We start from the raw sequence: 15,374 nt of genomic DNA on the forward strand, positions 1-15,374 counted from the left end.
TGAGAGAACATGTAAACTCATGACACCAATCTTTCGGATATTTTTGTAGGCTTGAAAATTTTCAAAATACGAAGTTAGGGGTAGAAAGGACTTAATGAAAATTTCCTGTTAGAATTGAAGTCTAGTAAAACACTAGCTTAGCATTCTGAGTGCATTTTTTTTTGTTTTGTTTTGTTTTTAACTTTTATTTAATGAATATAAATTTCCAAAGTACGATTTATGGATTACAATGGCTTCCCCCCCATACCGTCCCTCCCACCCACAACCCTCCCCTTTCCCACTCCCTCTCCCCTTCCATTCACATCAAGATTCATTTTCGAATATCTTAATATACAGAAGATCAGCTTAGTATACATTAAGTAAGGATTTCAGCAGTTTGCTCCCACACAGAAACATAAAGTGAAAAATAATAGATGATTTTTTTAAATGATGATGAAATCAGATCAGACCTATTGTCATGTTTAATCCCAGTGAGAGTCAAGTTGGGAGTTGATAATTTCTTTTTTTTTTTTCTTTCTATATGAAGCTTTCCCTGGACCCAAAGAAGTAACATTAGTCATCTGTAACAACTCAACCATTGGTTATTCTATTGGTTAGAAAGAGCCTGGCCCACTAAGTGTAACCTACCATAGTTTATCTATTCACCTATTTGTGAACACTTAGGTTGTTCCAATTTGGGGGTATTAGAAATGAAGCTGTTTGCACTTACCCCCCATGTAGGAACTCTGTCCTTAATGAGCTGTACTATGAGAATTAACTGCAAAACTTGTTCTCAAACAGTACTTTTTATGTTGTGGGGTGGGGGGTTGGTGCAAAGTGTTGAAATCTTTACTTAGTATAGAGTTGCTCTTTTGTATATAAAGTCAATCAAAAGTGAATCTTAATGAAGAATGGGATGGGAGAGGGAGTAGGAGGTAGGACGGGAGTGGGGGTGGGAGGGCAGGTATGGAGGAAAAAACACTATATTCCTAAAGTTGTACCTATGAAATTGGCATTCATTACATAAAAGCTTTAAAAAATAAAACAAATAAAAATTAAACTGTTTATGATGGCAGGCATTTGGTGCAGCCGTTAAGCCACTACCTGGGATACTCCAATCCCACATCAGAATGCCTGGATCCAAGTCCTGGCTCTGCTCCACCCTAGCTTCCTGCTAACATGTACCCTGGAAGGCAGTGGGTGATGCCCCAAGGACTTGAGTTCTTGCTCCTCACATGGAAAACCAAACTAGTTTCTGAGCTCCTGGCTTTGGCCTGGCCCAGCCCTGCATGTCGCAGACATTTGGGGAGTAAACTACCTAATGAAAACATGTGGTTGGCACCGTGGCTCAATAGGCTAATCTTCCGCCTTGCGGCGCTGGCACACTGGGTTCTAGTCCCGGTCGGGGCGCCAGATTCTGTCCCGGTTGCCCCTCTTCCAGGCCAGCTCTCTGGTATGGCCCGGGAGTGCAGTGGAGGATGGCCCAAGTCCTTGGGCCCTGCACCCGCATGGGAGACCAGGAAAAGCACCTGGCTTCTGGCTTTGGATCAGCGCGATGCGCCGGTCACGGCGGCCATTGGAGGGTGAACCAATGGCAAAAGGAAGACCTTTCTCTCTGTCTCTGTCTCTCACTGTCCACTCTGCCTGTCAAAAAGAAAAAAAAAAAGATGTGTTTGTGTTTCTCTCTCTTCCTTCCACAGAAACTTTCGAAATGATAAATTTGAAAAAAATATAATGAAAATAGACTGACAGTTTCTTAAAAACACACACCTACCATAAGTTGCAGTCTTTCCATTTCTGGGTATTTAGGGAAGCACCACCTGACACATCCCAGGGCACTCCCTGGCAGGAAACAGGGATCAGAAATGGAGCCAGGCACTCCAGAAGGGGATGTGCTTGTCCCAAGCAGCATCTTCATGGCTGGGCTAAACACCTGCCTGGTCAAATTACTTTCACTCACCCATCAGTGAGCGAGTGTTCCTTTTTCTCCACATCTTTTCCAACAATTACTGCAGTCAGTCATTTTTCTGGGACCAGAGTAGTTTCTAATAGTGAACGCTTCCAACAGGGATGGAGAAGAGTACTCCAGAGGTTGGGGGAAGTCCTCCTGTGCACTCCCAACCCACAATGAGACTTGTGAACTGGAAGGAGACACCCCTGAGTCAAACGACAGATCCATGGTGCCCAATGCTCACCCTGTTGACTTTATTTTGGATACACCACACCCACTTCCATGCCTATGCCTCCTTGGGCCACCTCTCCCTCCTTCCTTTATTCTCATATTCAAGACCAACAATTGGCCACCAGGCTCCTACCCAAATGTCCTGGCCACATACCTCAAGAACTCCTTTGCTGGCACCTTGGCTCACCTGTTTGACCCACCCAAGGAACCCCTTTACAGGTAACTTAATTCTCTGTCTCTATTCATAGGATCTTACCCAGCCATATGGCATGCTGCCTCTGCCAATTTAAACATACTATCGAGGTTGTCTGCAACACCGTCAAGCTTCACTGTGACAATGAATGCCTGCCAAATACGACACATTGCCGTGAGTCGGAACTTCCTGAGGATCTTTTTTAATTTTTATTTGTTTTAAATTTCTTATTTTAAAATTTTAGGGTCAAGTTTAAAGTAACAATGTAATTAATTGCTGAATTTTTATTCATTCATTCAGATTTAAACTCCCTAAATTGCTACACTGCTCCCTTGCTGAAAGTCAGGTTCCCAATCACCGCTATGTAATTTAATAACATAGTTACTGCTATGTAATTTACATATGCACAAAGGATCATGGAAAAGAGGTGGAAGGGGAAGGAAGTAATGTTGGGAACCACACACGTGGTGTTCTGTGCTCTTGGGTGCTTTGCTTTTCAATGATAACTCATTTGCACACAGTCTATAAACTGGTTTTCTATGTGTTGGGCCTCAAGGGCCCTCTGTCTTATAGAACAGGTCTACACTGCTCACCGCGGTTGTTTGTTTTTGCACTTGTATAAAAGAGTACAAGTGATGCTGTTTTATTTGGAGCCGGGGAGTTTCTGGTTCCATAACCAGAAATGGCTGCCTGGCTCCTCTGATGCAGTCGGAAGGCTCCTCCATGCACTTGTAGACTGTCCAACTCTGAACCTGCTCTGAGTCTCATGCTTTTCTATCCACAGAACACTCGGGTAATTTTAAGTATCTTTCTGTAGATGAGGGTTATTACCACTGATGTCGTGACTTCCAAAATGTGACCGCTTTCTTCCTTAGACAGCTTGAATTCGGATCTCAGTCAGGGATCTGAGGCATTAGCACAGTGATAACTGTATACCCATCTACACAGTGTTGCTCACCTTCCAGACCAGTTATATTATTCTACCAATTATATTATTCCCTTCATCTCAAGAGGTGAGAAGGACAAGCATTGTTAATCTCCCTTTACAAGGGTGGGAAAGAACACACTGAGGTGAGGAGCAAGGCCCCTTGGCTTGACCACCTCTGCCCTCACTCCCCTTACATGCCTATCTTTTGCCATGGACACCTGTGATGGCAGCAAGAACACAGGGCCACAGGGAGGGAGGGAGGGAGGGAGGGAGGGAGGGAGGGAGGGAGGGAGGAAGCCTTGTGCTCCCTCAGCATGAGGCAGGACTGTGGAATGATGTGGCTGAGAAGCAGTGGCAGAGCCACAGAAGGGGCAGCTGGGTGGGGCCATTTGTCCTCCAGCCTTATTCTAAGCCTGGAGTTGTTGGTCATTGGAAACCAATGAAATAATACTGATCATAGTTACTGCTTTTTAACACTGCGAACTCTTCTGAATGCCACTCTCAAAAATATCTTTTTCTCCTTTTTTGTTGCCATTTCATAGGTTTGAGTTTGGTTTTACTTTTCTCTCTAAAGTCTCAATGGTACCCCAAATATTGGATTTGACTCCTAATTTAATTGATCAGAGTGTAGGGCTGTGGACTGACATAAAGCTGTCCCATCAGTCTTCCGTACCAAAAAGCAGTCTCTTCTTTTTTTGACAGTTGAAGAAGCATCTATAGGGAACCCAAAGGGGCCATTCATGAAGATATTGCAAGCCCGGAAGAACAACACCAGCAAGCAGCTGACTATTGAGCCAGGGAACCCAGTATCAGAGAGAAACAGCGTGGACTTCCCAAGCCACATGAGTGAACAGTGGGACTTCAACAATGAAAGTGACATTATTAGTGCACTGAATTACATATTGCCTTATTTCTCAGAGGAAAATCTACAAAATGTAGAATCAACATTATTACCATTCATTACACTGCTTTTTTCAAATGTGCAAGATAGAGATAAGTCCCTGAGCTACGTGAAAACCCACATAAGGAGGCCCTCTCATCCTTACAGAAATAAGTTGAGAAAGCTCTATTTTCTACAGAATTTGTTAGATGAAGAAATTCAAGAAAAAATCGATGAGGTTAAGAAGGAAGAAAAGGCCATGCTTATGCAGCCTATCCTGTTAGGTCCTCAATTTAACCCTCAAATCCTCCAAAAGAAATCAGAAACTGCCCCGTCACAGGAGAACAGCCTGGCAACCATGCCAAGTGTGGGGTACAGGCTGCAGAGAGTGAAAAAAGTCATCAAGGGGCCAAAGGGCTTACGGAAAAGGCACCTCCAGGAGATGAGGAAGAGCCTCGGGAGGAGACGGGGCACCTGGCCCTTTGCGGAGAGCATTGGGGGAAGAAGGCTTGGGAGAGCAGGCTCCAGGGAGCTGAAGGAGCTTCAAGTGGCTCAGAGGCCCAGGCAGGTGGCCGGAAACTCCTTGCACACGGAGCCCTTGCTCACAAAGGAACGTGAGGCTGCAGCCCCCTCTTTCCTGAAGAAATACATCCTGGGCAGGCCTTCTACCTCCCCTGCAAAATCTCTCTCTGAGATCAACAACAAAGGAAAAGACTTAACCTACACCATTTTTGTCTTAGAAGATGCCAATGCTAGAGCCAAAAATAAGGCGGCAGGGAAACCAATCTCGCATTCCAGACAAAATTACCGCTTTCACAAAACTCGCTCTCACCTGGTCCTCCGAACCCCCAAGGCCAAACTGAGTCGGAAGTTCAGAAGGAAAAATTCCCTCAACAGGCAGATGGCTGGGAAGAGGCCTCCGTTCCCTGCACTGCGGAGTCTCATAAACTCCCCCTCCGGGGAGGCTTTCTCATCCCCCGGAGGCCTGCATTCTCAGGGGAGTCCTCCTCTGAGAGAACCTTCTATAGAAGACACTAGGGAGGAAAACCATTCCGGAGGGCGTGTTTTTGAAGAAAACATTTTGCCAGAAAACACCACTGCACATGAAGAAACGCTCCCTGGCGACAAAATGCACACAGATCCTTCAGCTACAGATTCTGCTGGGACCGAGTTTGACCTAATGCCGACTGTGGACCAAACCAAGGAAACACAGTGGGAATACCCCAGCGAGGGCACTGAAGCCCCCACCATGCCCGTAGGCTTCACCTACCCCGTGATGCTGTCCCAGGGAGAACAGTTTGAAATTCAGCTGAATCAGCAGCTACAGTCCCTCATCCCCAACACTGACGTGAGAAGGCTCATTTCTCACGTCATCCGCACTCTGAAAATGGACTGCTCTGCGGCCCAGGTGCAACTGCCCTGTGCCAAGCTCATCTCCAAAACAGGCATCCTGATGAAGCTCCTCAGTGAGCAGCAGGAAGAAAAGATAGCCAAGGAAGAATGGGACACAGAGCAGTGGAGGACCGAGACCTATATCAATGAGAGTACAGAAGCCCCGAGTGGACAGAAAGAGCAGGAGTCGAGTAAGGTGAGGACAGGAGACCTGCACTTTCCCATCACTTAGGAGACCCCAAGCGGGAAGACCAGGGGCTCCCAGTCCAGATCTTGTCTCGGTAATGTAACTTTTGCCAAGACGGTGACACTTTGTTAGGAGGCAGACCTAACACACTGTAGAGAAAATGAGTAATACCAAGATTATATATAATACAGCAGATTTTGTATGGTCTTTTAAGATCTTTTACGCCACTCACCTGAAGAACGGGGTTCTGAATATTTAGCATCCATATTTTCCAGCTCTTTATTCTGTCTTTTTAAACTGTGCTCTTTCTTAGCTCGCAAAAGGAGCTCAAGAACACGGCTATCACAACAAGCTCATCGTGGCAATATCTGTGACGGCAGTGGTCACGATGCTGGTTATCATCTTCTGTCTCATTGAGGTAAGGACGACTCGTTCAGGTTGCCAGAGTGCATCCTTCCTTTGTAATAGACTCGGAATCCACAGACTGTACATCAAAGCCACTTTCCACGTACCATGAGCTGACCTTCCTCTTTAGTCACCAAGACTGAGGTGCGCTTTACTCTTTCCCTTGAAAAGCACATTCCACAGATTTTTAAAGGAACCCCACTCGTGGGAAATCTCTGTGCAACTGGAACTGAGATAACAAGGGACTGGACATTTGGAGAGGTTAAGTGTAAGAAGGCCAGAGTAAAGTGGCAGAAGTTCTCCAAAATTGTGTCAGGGATTTGATGTACTCTCTTCTACCACTGATTTCTTTCCTCATTGCTGAAACAATGAGATTATATACTCTCCACCCTCGAGGAACTGTCTCTGCCCTTGGGAGAAAGGATGCAGCCAAAAGACAAAAGTATTATCTTACAGAGTCATTAGATCTACGTAGCATCCCACTGCTCCAATGTCTAAGACTTTGTCTAAATGAGTTCAGCTGATGCACTGCAGCTGACTCCTGCATCAAGCTGCTCTAAGATGTGTTCCCTCCCTGGAGCTTGCCTGCACCCTCCCACACAGCCCAGTGTTTTCACAGTCCCACCACACAAGGCTCCCACAGCCACAAGCACCCAGCCCCCTGTCAATTCTCCCAGAGTCTGGCATCTCCTCTAGGTTGGTTTCTGGGTTCACGGTCACTAGCTGGAGCAGCTGTTACGTATCTCCAAAATGGTGCCTGCCCTCTCTTGGCTAGTTACAGCATGCCAGTGCCTGAGGTCGGGCAGAGAGAAACGTGAACTCCCCCACTTTTTTTTGCTCTAGGTTGGCAGGTACATCATCCCCCACAGAGCTCCAAGCCAGACCCATGCCAGGCTTTTCCCACAGCTTTATTGCCAGTGGCTTGAGCTGTTGCAGTATGGTCTTGCCTCATTCCAAAGCTGGTGCTGAGGCTCTCAGCTGCTGGGGTCTCAAACTGTGCAAGTCCACACCCTCCACATAGGTCCGCAGCGTCCATCCAATTTGCATGGAGTTTCCTCTACCATTTTCTCCCTAAACCTTCCCTGAGATTGCACTCCTTCCACTTTTTTTTAACTATCCACCCCTAGACTAGAGCAGCAAGCTGCCTCCCTAGGCCACCATCTTGAAAAATCCCTGAGATGTGATGATTTTAAATAGCCCTTGTGTGAACTGTTGAAGAACAGTGAATTTTTTTCTTCATACTAGTTGTTGAACATTTTACTTAGTGTAGGGTTAATCTTATGAGTATAATGTTAACTGAAAATAGATCTTCATAAAAAATAAGAATGGAAATAGGAGAGGGGGGAAGAATAAGGGATGGGAGTGTGGGCAGGAGGGAGGGTAAGGTGGAAAGTATCACTATGTTCCTGAATCTGTATACATGAAATCTGTCTATCTTCAATGAAAGTTTTTTAAAAGACATGTCTAGCCACGAGAAGTAAGTGATCACAGCATAGAGATGAGAAAGAGACCAGCATAGGCAGTGCCCACCCTAACACTACACAGTTTCAGTGTAGGGCAGCTCCTGCTTCATAAATTTAGTAGTTTTTCTCATCTATTTTTTCCTAAAAGATGGCAGCTGGTCAGATTTTGTAAAAAGTTTTCTTGGGGTTTGAGTTAAGTTGCCTTGAATTTGTAGATTAATTTGAGAACTGACATCTTTATGATACCCTAGAAACATGACATTTTATGGACTTCAGAAGAGCATCCTCATCACATAAATCTTACACAACTTTCATTGAGTTTATTCCAAGATAGCTTATTCCTTTCTATTGCTATTAAAGAAGGGCTCTGTACTCCATTTTCCCTCTAGTCACTGGTGGTGCACAACAAACAGGAGATTCACTGTACTACTCTCCTGACTCAGCACCTAGTCACCTCCCCGGACCCACACGTTACGTCCAACAAAATGTCAGCTGATTATCTTGGGCTTTTTTTTTTTTAGGTTGTCCACCATCTCCTATGCCAATGATGACAGTTTTGTCTCTTCCTTTGCAGTAATTATACCCCATTTATTTTTCTTATTGCACTAATTTCAGCCTTTTCAACAATGATGACTAGTAGCAGTCTAATAAGTATCCTACTCCTGTTCTTGCCTTTAAAACACCATTGTTGGCCGGCGCTGCGGCTCACTAGGCTAATCCTCTGCCTAGCAGCGCCGGCACACCAGATTCTAGTCCCGGTTGGGGCGCCGGATTCTGTCCCGGTTGCCCCTCTTCCAGGCCAGCTCTCTGCTGTGGCCAGGGAGTGCAGTGGAGGATGGCCCAGGTGCTTGGGCCCTGCACCCCATGGGAGACCAGGAAAAGCACCTGGCTCCTGGCTCCTGCCATCGGATCAGCACGGTGCGCTGGCCGCAGCGCGCTGGCCGCGGTGGCCATTGGAGGGTGAACCAACGGCAAAAGGAAGACCTTTCTCTCTGTCTCTCTCTCTCACTGTCCACTCTGCCTGTCAAAAAAAAAAAACACCATTGTTTAGGTTTCTGGTCCATACTTTCAGCAGGTTAAGGGTGTTTCCTACTACTCCACTTTTTTTTCTTCCAGATTTTTTAAATTTTGTTTAAGGACTACAACTTCCATGTTCCCAAATTAGTATAGATTAAATGCATGACGCTGCACTCCCATTCCACTTTTAAGAGGACTCACTGATGACTGGCTGTCAATAGAATGTATTAAGTCCCAGAGGCATTCAAGACCAAGGACTGTGGAAGAGTGAGAACTATTAACAAGACAGAATTCCTGTCCTCAAAAAAGCTATCTTATTGGGCAGGCAAGGCTTTTAGAGAAAGAAAGGGAAGGTAAACGATTTGGAGATAGAATCATTATGGTGAATAATGACTGCTTTTCCTTACAAAACAGATTTACTCTCATAGAGGAAGAGGAAGAGGAAGAGAAGACATAGAAAAATCTTCAACGTAAGTATCAGTCTGACAATTGTTACATTAGAATTTTAGAAGTAGAGGAGTACTGAGAACTCATCTATTTAAACCTGCTCATTTTAGAATGAGGACATTGCCAGAGGCAGAAGACTATCCATCTGAGTGTTTTGCCTGATTCCAGCAAATCTGGTCCCCAGCCATGGCTGGGGAGACGGCACCAGCACGGACACATGTGCTGTCAGTGGTCCTTCCGAGACACAGCAGCTAGGGAGGGGCTTTGTTTGTGCTGTTCCTGCTGCTGGTGGCATCTGGCCAGTTCAGAGGCCTTTCCAGAGGCTCGGAGAAGGGCTATGGAAAGACACATGACACTGGGGGAAGGGGGACAGTCGCCCTCAAGGCTGCTGGAGAGTAAAACGTATGAGGTGGCTGGAAAACTTACTGGTTTCCAGACCCCTGCTGCCTATGCCTTTTATTCACACCTTCTCAGACCGTTTGTCTCTCCCTGTTATGATAAGGATACAAGGAGAAAGGGACAATACTGGTCCCATAGTCACACTGCCAGTGAGTATCACAGAGAGGATGGTTCCTCCCCAGCCAGGGACTTCTCCCTTGGTCATAGTGAGCTTGGGCTGTGTGCTACAATTTCTATTGCAAATCAATACCCACACGCTCTGTAGACACAAGCAGTTGCTGAAACAATGCACTCTTTTTCTGTTTTAATCATATTCAAAAAGGGTACCTTGTATTTCCACGCTGGTTTTGTCCTTTAAACTGGTTTCACTACTCAATCTTCCATCAGTGACAGACACCCTGCAGTGAGAAAAATCTTTGAGCTGGGTAACGTTGCTATTGGACTCGGGTATTGCTTCATAGGATTCAATTTATAGGGGACTAAAGCAGCTATGGAAACACAAGCAGGAGGTGGGGAGGGTGGCAGGAGTGGAAGCCTTGCTCTGCTCTCTTCCCACAGGGAGCTCAGTGAGGCCCCCGCCGAGAAAACGCCCCCTCCAGAGTCCTCGGCAGAAGGTGAAGAGAGCGAAGCCCCCGAGGAAAACACGGAGTGACCGTCCCGCCTCTGTCACCTGCAAGTCCTGTTTTCTGATATTGCATCTCAGCAGTGCTTATAAAATACTTAATTGCTTACATTCATGGGTGTGATATTCATAAGCAATTCTAGCCAGGTGGCGAGAAATTAAAATGTTGTCAAATATTTATTGTATGCAGTAACAGGGGCCACAGGCAAGAAAAGCAGGACTGCTTCTAGAAGCCTCCGAGGGAGTCAAGCCCTCCCCAGGGGCACAGCACCAGCAAGAACTCTCACCTCTCTTCTTCCATTAAGTCAGTCTCCAAGAACCCGAAAACACATCCCCAAGGCGTAGACTTTTAAATCAAATACCGGGTGTTCTGGTGCTTTCTTTCCCCTGGATCACTGAGAACCAATCAACAGAGGGGGATTAGACCTCCAGCTCACAGAGGACCCGCTTCCTCTGGTCGGTCTCGGAGGGCCTTGGGGTGGTCAGAATATTTGGATCATAATACCTCCCAAGTCACTGTCCAAAGTTTGTCACTGGGAGTGAGAAGCACTTCAGCAAGCTACCAGTATTCCTGAGTCTAAAATATAAGATGAAATGGTACTAATAACAATGCGCAGAGGCCAGCGTTGTGGCGTAGTGGGTCAAGCTGGCACCTGCAGTGCCGGCCTCCCATATGGGAGCTGGTTCAAGTCCCAGCTGCTCCACTTCTGATCCAGCTCTCTGCTATGGCCTGGGAAAGCAGTAGAAGATGGCCCAAGTCCTTGGGCCCCTGCTCCCATGTGGGGGACCCAGGGGAAGCTTCTGGCTCCTGGCTTTGGATTGGCTCAGCTCCGGCCATTGCAGCCAACTGGGAAGTGAACCAGCGAATGGAAAACCTCTCTCTCTCTGTCTCTCTCTCTCTCTCTCTATCTCTATCTCTGTAACTCTCCTTTAAAGTAAATAAACAAATCTTTTTAAAACCAAAACCAATGGGCAGTGGCAGCAGCCACTGCCATTCGGGATTTTCCTAATTTGTGCCAGGCTCTATGTCTGGCATTTTACATTCTTGTATCACATATCCCAGCAATCCATGGGAGCAAATGCCTTTATTATTATTTGACAGATAAAGAAACACGGCTCAAGGCATGGAGGTGATCTGCCCAAAGTCACACATCCAAAAGTGTTAGGATTTTTTTAAAGATTTGTTTATTTGAAAGTCACAGTTACACAGAAAGAGCAGAGGGAGGGAGAGGGAGAGGGGGAGGGGGAGGGGGAGAGGGAGAGGGTCTTCCCATCACTCCCCAATTGGCCTCAATGCCTGGAGCTGTGCCAGTCTGAAGCCAGGAGAAGAGTTAGGATTTTAACCCAGGGCTGTTAGATTCCAAAGCCTCTGGGACCTGCTGTAGGGCACAGGGATAGAGAAAAAGAACAACCGGGCCGGTGCTGTGGCATAGTAGGCTAAGCCTCCACCTGCGGTGCTGGCATCCCATATGGGTGCAGGTTCTAGTCCCGGCTGCCCCTCTTCCAATCCAGCTCTCTGCTATGGCCTGAGAAAGCAGTAGAAGATGGTCCAAGTGCCTGGGCCTGTGCACCCATGTGAGAGACCCAGAAAAAGCTCCTGACTGCTCACTCCTGGCTTTGGACTGGCCCAGCTCCAGCCTTTACAGCCATTTGGGGAGTGAGCCAGAGGATGGAAGAGCTCTCTTTCTTTCCCTCGCTCTGTCTGTGACTTTGTCAAATAAATAATCTTTAAAAAAAAAAAAAAGAAGAGCCACCAAAGTGGTGACAGCAGTGATGATCACACTGATGGGAAAAGGCGGTGGCTGCTACTGTTCACTGAGCACCAGCTGAGCACCGGCACAGTACTAGGCAGTAGGGTCACAGAAACTACCCCCATGCTGGTCACATTTTATAACTGGGGGAGGGGGATGTTGATTTGAATGTGAATGTTGGATATAAACAGGGAGAAATCACAAATAGAGACTTTTGTACTTGCTGGGCTTCCCGGAGACTGGATGAGGATTCCAGACAGCTGCAGGTTTCTATGTTGGCTTACTTACAGTATTTACAACATGGTACACAATGTGAGGCTTAGATAATGTTTTTACGTAATACAGTCTCAAATTAAATAATTCTTATTAGTCTCAATAATAAAAATAAGCCCATCATATTTTTTAACTTTTATTTAGTAAATATAAGTTTCCAAAGTACAGTTTATGGATTACAATGGCTTTCCCCACCATAATTTCCCTCCCACTCACACCCCTCCCATCTCCCGCTCCCTCTAACATTCCATTCACATCAAGATTCATTTTCAATTATCTTTATATACAGAAGATCAATTTAGTATATATTAAGTAAAGACTTAACCATTTGACATTCTTGTTTATGGCATCAGTAATCTCCCTAGGCTCTAGTCATGAGTTGCCGAGTCTATGGAAGCCTTTTGAGTTCGCCGACTTCGATCTTATTCCGACAGGGTCATAGTCAAACTGGAAGTTCATTCCTCCCTTCAGAGAAAGGTACCTCCTTCTTTGATGGCCCCATTCTTTCCACTGGGATCTTTCATTTAGGTCTTCTTTTTTTTTCCAGAGTGTCTTGGCTTTCCATGCCTAAAATATTCTCATGAAGCCCACCATATTTTAATATAACAGTTTTTTCAATGTCATCAACATTACTTTGCATTTACATATCACTTGATAATCTGAAGAACACATTTGAAGATAATTGGAAGAACACATATGAGGGTATACTCCCTGTATTATTTTTGCTAAAGTTCCTATAATAAAGTAACGTAAAGCATAGACACTGCTTTTCTCACAGATCTCGAGGCCAGAAGTCTGAGATCAAGATGCTGGTAGCCTTTGGTTTCTTCTAAGCACTCTCTCCGCAATTTGGCTATCATATTTCTTTTTTTTTTTAACTTTTATTTAATGAATATAAATTTCCAAAGTACAGCTTATGGATTACAATGGCTTCCCCCCCAAAAAGTCCCTCCCACGCGCAACCCTCCCCTTTCCCACTCCCTCTCCCCTTCCATTCACATCAAGATTCATTTTCGAATATCTTAATATACAGAAGATCAGCTTAGTATACATTAAGTAAGGATTTCAGCAGTTTGCTCCCACACAGAAACATAAAGTGAAAAATAATAGATGATTTTTTAAATGATGATGAAATCAGATCAGACCTATTGTCATGTTTAATCCCAGTGAGAGTCAAGTTGGGAATTGATAATTTCTTCTTTTTTTACAGAAGATCAGTTTAGTATACATTAAGTAAAGATTTCAACAGTTTGCACCCCCATAGAAACACAAAGTGAAATATACTGTTTGAGTACTCGTTATAGCATTAAATCTCAATGTAGAGCACATTAAGGACAGAGATCCTACATGAGGAGTAAGTGCACAGTGACTCCTGTTGTTGACTTTACAAATTGACACTCCTGTTTATGGCATCAGTAATCTCCCTATGCACCAGTCATGAGTTTCCAAGGCTATGGAAGCCTTTTGAGTTCTCCGACTCCTATCTTGCTTAGACAAGGTCATAGTCAAAGTGGAGGTTCTCTCCTCCCTTCAGAGAAAGGTACCTCCTTCTTTGAAGACCTGTTCTTTCCACTGGGATCTCACTCACAGAGATCTTTCATTTAGGGTTTTTTTTGTTTTGTTTTGTTTTGTTTTGTTTTGTTTTTTGCCAGAGTGTCTTGGCTTTCCATGCCTGAAATACTCTCATGGGCTTTTCAGCCAGATCCGAATGCCTTTAGGGCTGATTCTGAGACCAGAGTGTTGTTTAGGACATCTGCCATTCTATGAGTCTGCTGTGTATCTCTTTCCCATGTTGGATCACTCTCCCCTTTATTTATTCTATCGGTTAGTATTAGCAGGCACTAGACTTGTTTATTTCTTCCTTTGACTCTTAGTCCTTTCATTATGATCAATTGTGAACTGAAATTGATCACCTGGACTAGTGAGATGGCATTGGTACATGCCACCTTGATGGGATTGAATTGGAGTCCCCTGGTATGTTTCTAACTCTACCATTTGGGGCAAGTCAGCCTGAGCATGTCCCAAATTGTACATCTCTTCCCTCTCTTATTCCCACTCTTATGTTTAACAGGGATCACATTTCAGTTAAATTTCAACACTTAAGAATAACTGTGTATTAATTACAGAATTAAACCAGTCATATTAAGTAGAACAGACAAAAAAACTACTAAGAGGGATAATGTATTAAGTTGTTCATTAACAGTCAGGGCTATGCTGATCAAGTCACCATTTCTCATAGTGTCCATTTCACTTCAACAGGTTTCCTTTTTGGTGTTCAGTCAGTTGTCACCGATCAGGGAGAACGTATGGTATTTGTCCCTTTGGGACTGGCTTATTTCACTCAGCATGATGTGTTCCAGATTCCTCCATTTTGTTGCAGATGACTGGATTTTGTTGTTTCTTACTGCGGTATAGTATTCTAAAGAGTACATATCCCATAATTTCTTTATCCAGTCTACCATTGATGGGCATTTAGGTTGGTTCCAGGTCTTGGCTATTGTGAATTGTGCTGCAATAAACATTAGGGTGCAGACCGCTTTTTTGTTTGCCAACTTAAATTCCTTTGGGTAAATTCCAAGGAGTGGGATGGCTGGGTCGAACGGTAGGGTTATATTCAGGTTTCTGAGGAATCTCCAGACGGACTTCCATAGTGGCTTGACCAGTTTGCATTCCCACCAACAGTGGGTTAGTGTCCCTTTTTCCCCACATCCTTGCCAGCATCTGTTGTTGGTAGATTTCTGTATGTGAGCCATTCTAACCGGGGTGAGGTGAAACCTCATTGTGGTTTTGATTTGCATTTCCCTGATTGCTAGTGACCTTGAACATTTTTTCATGTGCCTGTTCGCCATTTGGATTTCCTCTTTTGAAAGATACCTATTGAGGTCCTTGGCCCATCTCTTAGGTAGGTTGTTTGTTTTGCTTTTGTGGAGTTTCTTGATCTCTTTGTAGATTCTGGTTATTAACCCTTTATCTGTTGCATAGTTTGCAAATATTTTTTCCCATTCTGTCGGTTGTCTCTTCACTCTCCTGACTGTTTCTTTTGCAGTACAGAAACTTCTCAATTTGATGCAATCCCAATAGTTGATTTTGGCTTTGACTGCCTGTGCCTCCCGGGTCTTTTCCAGAAACTCTTTGCCTGTGCCAATATATTGAAGGGTTTCTCCAATGTTCTCTAATAACTTGATGGTGTCAGGTCGCAGATTTAGGTCTTTAATCCATGTTGAGTGGATTTTTGTGTAAGGTGTAAGGTAGGGGT

General features: G+C 44.9%; 1 protein-coding gene and 1 long non-coding RNA gene across 2 annotated transcripts in view; one reads left to right on the forward strand and one right to left on the reverse strand.

The window, feature by feature from the left end:
- LOC149121305 (leucine-rich repeat-containing protein 37A2-like) overlaps positions 1 to 7,234 on the forward strand; it is a 32,933-nt gene extending 25,699 nt beyond the window's left edge. Inside the window, exons 8-9 of the mRNA XM_089317148.1 lie at positions 2,410 to 2,528; positions 3,985 to 7,234. Coding sequence (XP_089173274.1) covers positions 2,410 to 2,528; positions 3,985 to 5,786 — 1,921 coding nt within the window. The 3' untranslated portion in view covers positions 5,787 to 7,234. The remainder of the gene's footprint in view (positions 1 to 2,409; positions 2,529 to 3,984) is intronic.
- The window catches only part of LOC138847926 (uncharacterized), a 55,441-nt gene that overhangs the window by 17,774 nt on the left and 22,293 nt on the right, over positions 1 to 15,374 (reverse strand). Inside the window, exon 2 of the long non-coding RNA XR_016223714.1 lies at positions 9,800 to 9,870. This is a non-coding gene — a long non-coding RNA (uncharacterized LOC138847926). The remainder of the gene's footprint in view (positions 1 to 9,799; positions 9,871 to 15,374) is intronic.

Source organism: Oryctolagus cuniculus, chromosome 17, assembly GCF_051225735.1.
Source record: "Oryctolagus cuniculus isolate XC-2025 breed Fujian yellow rabbit chromosome 17, ASM5122573v1, whole genome shotgun sequence".
Lineage (NCBI taxonomy): Eukaryota > Metazoa > Chordata > Mammalia > Lagomorpha > Leporidae > Oryctolagus > Oryctolagus cuniculus.